At 30.2% G+C, this 9195-nt stretch overlaps 1 protein-coding gene across 1 annotated transcript; it reads left to right on the top strand.

Annotated features, from left to right (window-relative positions):
• Nucleotides 1-868: 868 nt before the first annotated feature.
• On the top strand, nucleotides 869-4554 carry LOC109815822 (phytochrome-interacting ankyrin-repeat protein 1). The gene is made up of 3 exons (XM_020380626.3): nucleotides 869-1185; nucleotides 3657-3828; nucleotides 3976-4554. Exons 1-3 carry the CDS (start codon nucleotides 1057-1059, stop codon nucleotides 4188-4190), a joined length of 516 nt encoding a protein of 171 aa, XP_020236215.1. The 5' UTR covers nucleotides 869-1056; the 3' UTR covers nucleotides 4191-4554.
• The last annotated feature ends 4641 nt before the right edge of the window (nucleotides 4555-9195 follow it).

Genomic DNA, 9195 nt, shown 5'->3' with positions numbered 1-9195 from the left:
TTTTAGTTTCTATAGTTAAAAAAAATCTTATTTTAGTTTCTACCATATCTGAAAAAGATAAACTAAAATATTTATATTGTATCAACTAGATTTAATATTATCTTTTCACTAACAAAGAGATTAGTAAATAGATTATATGTAATAATATCTAACATAATTCTTAAAAAAGATTGAGTGTAAGGATTAAAATAATTTTTTTAAAAATTATAAAAAACTAAAAAAATTAATTTAAAAATTTGATAAATTAAAAATATATTTAAATTTCAAATATATTTATTTATTATAAATTTAATTATTATATCATAATTTATATATTAAAAACATTTATTCATATTAAATTTAAGTTATATAAAAACAAATAACTGTGTGTAATGTTCAGATTAAATATTTATTAAATGTAAATAAAATTTATAATAAATTATATATAAAAATAAATATATTATATTTAAAATATGTATAAGTAGATATTTATTTTTGTTTATAATAGAAAAGAATAAAGAAGAAAGAGATTAAATAATAATTAGTTACAGGTTAAGGAAGCGAGTGGCGAATAAAATATAAGGAAGAAGAAAATAGAGTTGGTATTATTCCACTAGCGAGAGATTCATCTTTTCTGCTGTGCTAGGGTTTCATTCATTCATCAAATTCACAGCATCCTCCATCTCCGTCCCAATGAAACCGGGCTTCATCTGATTCCCATTCCCAACGCTTCTTCTTCTTCTTATCCTCTTCCCTCTCATTCTCTTCCAATCCAATTCAATTATGATTATCATCAACTCTATCTTCGTCGCGCACAACCTTCGCGTCTTCGGTCCCGGCTTGAATCCCTTCTCACCCTATTGCGTCGCCAATCATTCCCTTCTCTCTCGCTAAATATTTCCCCTGCCTCTGCTCTTCCTCCTTCTCCCTCTCGGAGCATGTAAATTCGGAGGACGCTGTTTTAGATTCGCTCTCTATTTTGGGGGTTAGCTTCAATACGAAATCGTCACCCGACACTTTTCGGTTTGCGTCGTTTTGCTTTTCTTTGTCGTCGTTTGTTGGTTCCTGAGAAACACCATGCTCGAAGAACGGCCCGTTTTGTTCAGGAGGAGCCCTTCCCGAAGGCGCTTGAGACCTGGGTGTGATACCGATGATAGGGGTTGGACTTCGCTTCATGTTTTCGCTAGAAAAGGCGATCTCAAGCTGGTATTTTCTTTTTCACCTCCGCCTTATGATCTGTCTTATTGTTTGGTTGTTGAATTGCATGGCTGAAATGTTGCTTACCGGGAAATTTATGATGGGAGGCTTTGAGTTGGTTATATTTATATGGCAATGTGTTTGGGTTCCACTGTTTATTGGTTTATGGAATTTGAATTTAGGTCATTCATGATTGTGTGTGCAAGAGGTTTCGTTTTTATTATCATATATTTCTTCCCCCTTTTTAATAGGTAGATTCTCTTTCTGCTGTAGAGAACAAGATGAGGAAAATAGGGACATAAATTCTACAGTCATAAGCCGAGATAGAGAGAAAATCACTATAATAAAACTTACAATCTTCATCAATCAAATACTATAGTCACACCCTAACGGCTTATTTCACCGAAGATGGGTAATTTTATGTCAAAATGATGTAGGGTTTGAATAATTCCCATTTGAATTTACCCTAGTTTTGGAATTTATTCAGATTTTACACCATTTGGTAATTTTGAATTAAAATTATTCCTCTGCGGTAAAATAAGCCCACCAAAAGCCTCATCCCATTATACCCATTGCACTCTGGTTATCAATGGTTAAACAAAATTGGCTAACGACCAAATTTACAATGGATTAGGTTTGATACTTGATGCAAGTCACCGATAATACCTTTAACCCGTGTTTTAAAACTCGGACTAGTTATCAACTCAATGAGAATATTGGGTTAATGGGTTATTAGTTGAACCGGTGAGTCACGTGTTGAATCACATGAATTAATATAATAATAATACATCTTATTATGTATTGTGTGTGTATATATGTATGTATGTTACCAATAAAACAAATGCTTAACTTGTCTTAGTGATTTGTCTCCTTGACTTTATCCAAGGAATCAGGGATCGATTCCTACCAGGTGTGTTTTTGCATTTTCTCACTTTTAAATGTAAGACAAGACATTGGCAAAAAATACGCCGGTTTAATCTGATTTTTGCTGGTTTAATTATGCCACAGCCGAGTCAAGTGAACACCTTTAACAAATTGCTTCTAAATGCTAGATTTATTGCTTAAATATGTAATGTGCTGAGTTTTTATTTTTCGCTATTAGTTTTAGTTCTGTTTTCTTTTATTTCTTTTCAGAAATATATGGGGGAAAGTTTTCACCTAGGGTGAATGTAATAGCCTGAAGAGAAATAAATATGTGGGCATTTTCTTGGCTAGTATCTAATAAATGTGAGTTTGAGATGCATAGCAAATTTCTCAACTTTTTATTGTATAATCAAGCTGTAAGAAATTATGTCCAAGTTTGAAATGAAATCCATAAAAACTGGGTGCATTATTCCTGGGGGATGTGGATGAGAACTAATGTGAAGATGAGGTTATTCCTAGATTGAGTAGAAGCTGACTCCAACTTACCTCTCCCTTATACCATTCTATCATTTGTGCTCATAAATGTAAATTGATACAAAACTTCTGTCCTAATTGGGTTGGTTTTTTCCATATTGAGTCTCTTTTCAAGATCAAGGAATATTTGTATTACATCATTGTCAAATTGATCAGTTGTAACTGTATGGCACGTGATGTGCAAAACAGTTATACAGGGTGCTATATGTACATCCAAACAACTTATGATTGAAAACCAGAGGAGAGCAGAGTAGAACATTGAGGAGATTGTTAGTAGCACATTCATGATAGACAGTGAAGAATAAGGGGACTATTTTGTAGGGTTAATGTGATATTTGTAAATGGATCAGGTATTATGCTGACTAGAAGAGTCACTCAGCATTAGCACACCTGTAGTGTTCAAACCTGGAGAGTGATGGGTGGGTGCTAGTTTGCTACCTAAAGTTATTACTTAGTACTCACCAAATAATTCATAGGTTACTATAGTGATAGAAGATTATGGTAGATTACAAATCTACTTAATGTGTATAGATGGCTGTATAGAAACAGAGATGGTTCTCATTAATTAGGAATCTACTTGATCTCATTCAAATGGACCCATGTTTTTTATTCTTTTTTGAGTCTGAATGTTCTGAAGAGTTCTTTTGTAAAAGATGAGTAGCATAAGTGTTGGCACAACGACACCATTTCAGCAATAAGGTTGCTGCATTATGACTAGGTGACACTGTTCTGGCTATTTAAACAGCCTCTTCTATCTTGGAGTATGGATGTACACATTTGACTTACCCTATATTCCACTATGTTGGGACTTGGGAACATGAACCATGTTCACTGGTCCACCCTTTATGGATTCCTGGCTGTATTTAAAACTTTTTTAAATCTTATGATGTTACTAATTTCTATAGTACTTGAACGCTCTGCCTCATGTAGTTGATGATTTGCAAACTGTTTGGGTTATTCATGATTTATTGATATTTTAGGGGTTAAAATTGTATCATATTTGGAGCAGTAATGTTTTCAATTTTGTCATATTTAGTCGCATGGGGGGCATCTTCTTATGGTGTTTTTGTCTTTTTGAACAGGTTAAAAAACTTCTCAATGAAGGAATGGATGTCAATGTATCTGCATGGGGCCCTAAATCAAAAGGGGTGACCCCTCTCCACCTTGCTGCCGAAGGTGGTCACATTGGAGTGATGGATGTACTGCTTGAACGTGGTGCTGACATTGATGCCAGAACTAAGGGTGCTTGTGGCTGTAATATATTTATGCTTCCTCTTTAGACTTATGCCCTGATATATTTTAGCTTAAATTAAGAGTTTTAGATTTAAAGCTACTACGATGTCTTTGCACATCCAAAATTTTAAATTTTCACATTGATGAGTATGCTTTTTCTTGAACCAGGGACGCCACTCCACATTGCAGCCAAAGAAAGGAGAAGGGATGCTGTGAAATTCTTGATAGAGAATGGAGCCTTCTTGCCACCGGATATCAATGATAGCAGATTCAACCCTCCTCTTCATTATTGCCCCGGTCTAGAATGGGCCTATGAGGAGATGATGATACTTCGACGGAAAGACTTGTCTGCTGGAGACACATCTTACAGCTCTGAAAGTTAGTTTGCATTTCAGGGATTTGGTTGGTGTTTGATAGTGTTTGGATGCTCGTTAGAGGAGAACGATGCGTGTCAGGTCAAGGTTGATATATAAGTAGCTTCTGCGTCACTTTTATAAATTTGACGTGAAAATTTGAACGTGCCTTCAGGAATCGTATCCAGACAAACACGGAATCTGTATTCTGGGAATGAATGTAGAATTGAAATAAAACAACAAACTATGCGCGAGTTGCTTAATGTATTGGGATGTGTTGCTTACTGATTTTAGTATGTTTGAAGCTCTTGTTTATGTACGATCGCTAATGCGATATGTTGTGTTTGTTGATGCTGTCATTTGTGCTGTGGGTGCGCTCACAATGCTTTGTCTCTCTTACTATTGTTATGCTGTGGTATTTTTCTTATGAACAATAATATAATATAATGTATTATATTATTTACAAACAATAATATTTTTTTATAACAAACATTGGTTTTACTTTGTTTTGTTTATAAAAGTTATAAAGAACAATGAAGATATGTTCGAGTAAGCCTCTTTAAAAAGTATTTGAAGTTTTAAAAATAATGAAAAAAGTCAAACTATAATTTCATGAATTTTTTTAAACGTTTTTAATTATCTTAGAGCGATCTTAAAAAATATTTAAATAGAATGCCCTAAATTTCTACAAAGGACGTGGAGTTGATTATTTTGATTATATAATGCGAGTGTTTTAAGTTGAAAATGATCTTGTTTCAAAAAAAGGTTGAAAGTGAACGAAATCCTTGGCATATATGACACAACTAGAAAAAATTAAAAATTCAGCTTATTAAAAAAAAAAGCAATTGTTTTTGGTAATACAGTGATTATTCCACTCCCAAATTAGTTTATTCCATATCTAAGTAATTTTAAGTGTAACATCCGTGATCATATATCATAAAACACTACAGCTCATACCCTAACAATCTTCTAAGACAAGGCTGCTTCAAGTCTTATTCATGCTACTCTTTAATCCAAAATATAACGCTAAGACACGGTGAGTCATGTTTATCCGGAAGCTACCTGCGGATGTTACTTATGGCCAAGTTAAGATTGTCCAATGACCATTCTGTTCCTATTTTTGAATTTGTACCAAATTTCATTTCTTTAGGACTGCTACCTCTCTGTCTGTACCTCGTAGTTTCTAATTTGGGCTTCGGCCCACCTTTTTCAATTATTTATAAAAGCTATGTTTTAAATAATTAACTTACAATCATTCTTGAAATTTTAAAAAATAAAATAAAATCGAATCACTCATTTCAATTGATAAAATAAGCTTTTATATGATATGTAATTTACCCCCAAAATATTATTATGAAGTTCTACTCACATGATCGAATTCTAAAAAAAGAAATTAGACATTTTTAAAGATTAACATGAAAAACAAAAAACCAATAAGTATAACTGAGTTTGTTAAATTTATGAACAATGAAGAGATTTTTTCTTTTAATATAAAAAAATGCAAAGGCTCAGAAACTCATTGAAACATCTTATGAAAACTAACCGGAGATATAAATGTCAGTTATTACACTTATTAATCATGATATAAGATTAGATACCAAGCATTCTCCACCATATGATATCAATAATCAACGGTAGTAAATTTAGTCCTCGTTCAATAATTTTGGTCTTTTTTTTTTTTTTTTTTTTTATGAAGTTTGAGACAGAGAACTTCATTATGAGGCGACAAATTTTTTTCTTTGAATATTTAAAACATTTATATATGAGATTAACTTGAAATAATCTTGTACTAATTAATCAACATTCTCGTGAGTTTTGGTATAGAGTTTAATTCTATCCATCTTGTCTGAAAAAAAAGAAGAAGAATATATTAATCAAGACACTCCACCATTTAGAGGTTGAGAGCCTCTTGAAAGTTTTTAAGTGAGGTGTATTCATAGAGAAAAAATGATAGAGAAAAGAAGCAATTTGCCACGGAAATATATATATATATATATATATATATATATATACGATTTTTTAAAAGTTGATAATAGATTATTAATCATTGATAAACAATTATTGTTTTTTTATATGCAAAATTATTTTATACCAGTAGGATCATTAAATTTTTTATTTTATTTATCTATTTTATATTTTTTCATTTTATTTCTCACTATTTCTTTTCTAACCTTAATACTTATTTTTTTGTCTCATTAACACTTTACCAAGGTGTCTCCCTGGCACAATTGGCTATTAATTGATTTTATAAAGCCCACTCGCCTTCTGCTCTGTTACTGCTAGTTCAAAATTATGAGGCAGATGCCTTTAATCATGCACTGAGATAGAAAGAGATGAAAGAGAAAATGAAAATATGAAAAGTATCATTGATGTATAGTATAGGTGATGATGAATTGGACCACTGGGATAAAATAACAATGCCTTTAATCATACATCTAGTCCAGGGCTAGATTTACATGCCAACCAAATTCAATGTACATATTTTGGGTCAGTCAATTGTACAAGTTTGCCAACTGCATTTGAAATATTGACACGTTAGTTTTCCCTTCCATACCCACATTTCCTTGTCTTTGCTTTAATTGATCAATTAATAACTTTTTTTAAAGGTATATATTCCCTTGTGCAATTTGGAGAACAGTCCAAGAGAATCAAACAATGTACTAAATGTAGCAGTTGAGTTGTAGACACTACTTTTCCTTTTGGTTGTTGATATCACTTTGGTTCTGATACAATATTTCAAAAAGTTTTCTGCTTCATCTAGTTGTCTCATCTAGGACACAGCTTGGCCTTGATCTTAAAATCTTTGAAAGAAAGGAAAAAAGTATATATAAAGAAAGAGATGGTGTGTCTCATTCTATGTGACGAAACCATAAGAATGACAGACACATTAACAATGTCTATCGATCATCTAACACATTATCTTTCAAATTCCTGTATATATTATAAACTATTGATCTCTTTTTTAAATGTAAGTTCTATTTCGATACAAATTTAAAAGAACTTTGATAACTTTGAGTTAGTAAAATAGAGTGTAAAAAGAAAGTGATTTTGAGTTAGAGTTTTATTAAGTTAAGGATGCTCTTGTTTATTTATTTATTTTACAAAAAAAAAATTACAGAATTATTTTACAAAATAAAATATTGAAAAACTTGTTCGGAAAATTTATCTTTTAAATAATTTTAAAATATAAAAGATAAAAATTATTCGGGTTTTTCATTGAAAGTTGCTTATGATAATTTAAAATTTTTAAATCAATTATAAAATGCGTTGATTATGTTATTATATATAATATGATTAATATCTACCCCCAATTGATTTATCTAAATTTCCTAAACCAATATTATTATTTGTCAAGTCTCAATATATATTCCTTCTAAATGATCTACCAATGTATACCATACCATCACCTCAAGTCTTTAAACAATCATTAAACTCACGTGATAACTCATCTCCCACTACCGCCGTGGATGTGATGGCTAAACTAATCTATGTTTTATGTTAACAAATTATATATCACATAGGTTAAATATTTATTGTATAAATAAAATTTATAATAAATTATAAATATATTTAAAATTTATATAAATAAAAATATTTGCAAATATCTAAAGCTACTTTGTGGTGTGGCTTCTTGATGATTGTGAAACACCACAAAAAAACAAAAGCTACTTTTTTTCCTGGTAGTTGCGCTGCCATTACGGTATCTCCACCCCACCCACTCTTATTTAGAGTGTCTTTGAATTATTTTTTAAATTTTATTAAAATTAATTATAAAATCAAGTTCAAAGTTTAAATAATAAATAACCATTTTATTTTATTTTTTTTTGAATTTTTCATCATAGTATTTAGAGTCAAAATCGATTTTAAGAAGTATTCAACCATACAACTAATTATTTTCAAAATCCATGGCACAATAGGAGGACCATATGATGAAAGGGAAAAAAAAGTTGCTTGTGAGCTGAATGAATGAAGAGCATTTGAATTATAGTGAAGGTAACGTATATCAGCAGCATAGCAAGGCAAAAAGGTTAAGAAATTTATAGGTAGAAGGTGTGTCTCACACTCATCAAAATCAGAGAAAAGAAAAGAAAAGAAAAGAGCCTTAAATGGTGTCCTATGGAACTAGTGGATCACACCTAAGAAGGTCATCATCACTAGCTAGAGAGGTTCACCTCTATTCTAATCAATATCAATGTGACCAATGAAGCAACTTGACGAAGCTAGGATTCTTGTTTCATAGTGCTTTTCTATTTACAGTTTTTTTGTAAATGATAATAAAAATTAATGGCTTAGGTTGCCATCAAATAAATTAATGGCTTATATGTGAATCACATTATTAACTCAGATATTTATTTATTTTATCTATTAAAAATTACAATTACTATAATAAAATTTATTTTTTCTTTCAAATTTTAAAGTAGCTAAACTTGTCAACGAGCTGGTAATAAATGTTATATGTGGCAGTCATCATTTAAACAGTTACAGCCTTAAATAACTAAAAAAGTATATACTAATTTTACACTCAACATAGGGCCGCCCCCAATGCGAACACAAGTATATATTAAATATAAATAATAATTTTTATTATCAGAAATATGAAAAATAATTAAAAATAATTTAAATCTATACATATATTTTTTTGACTCATTTTCTTATTTATTAGATAAAATATTAAATAAATTTATATTTTAAAAACAATATATATATATATTAATTTTGTTTAATGTTATGTATAATCACATAAAAAAGTATTATTATAAATATAATATATATAAGCATAAATCTATTTAAAATATATTTGCAAGAAATTTTAGTGTTGATTTTGAATTAAATTCAACTATATATATTGTATGACATTATTATATGTTGTTATGTCAACATTTTTTTAACAAAATATCAACATATATTGAACATATAATTTTAATAGAAGTAATTTTTAATATAAAATAATGAGTCGTTATAAAATTTGTGTCATTACTTGATAGTTTTATTTTTTAATTAATATTAAAAAAATTAATAGAATATAACAATACAC

Source organism: Cajanus cajan, chromosome 11, assembly GCF_000230855.2.
Source record: "Cajanus cajan strain Asha chromosome 11, NIPB_CcT2T_4, whole genome shotgun sequence".
Classification (NCBI taxonomy): Eukaryota; Viridiplantae; Streptophyta; class Magnoliopsida; order Fabales; family Fabaceae; genus Cajanus; species Cajanus cajan.
Note: the sequence above shows the minus strand (reverse complement) of the source record. Positions and strands in the feature narration are given on the sequence as shown.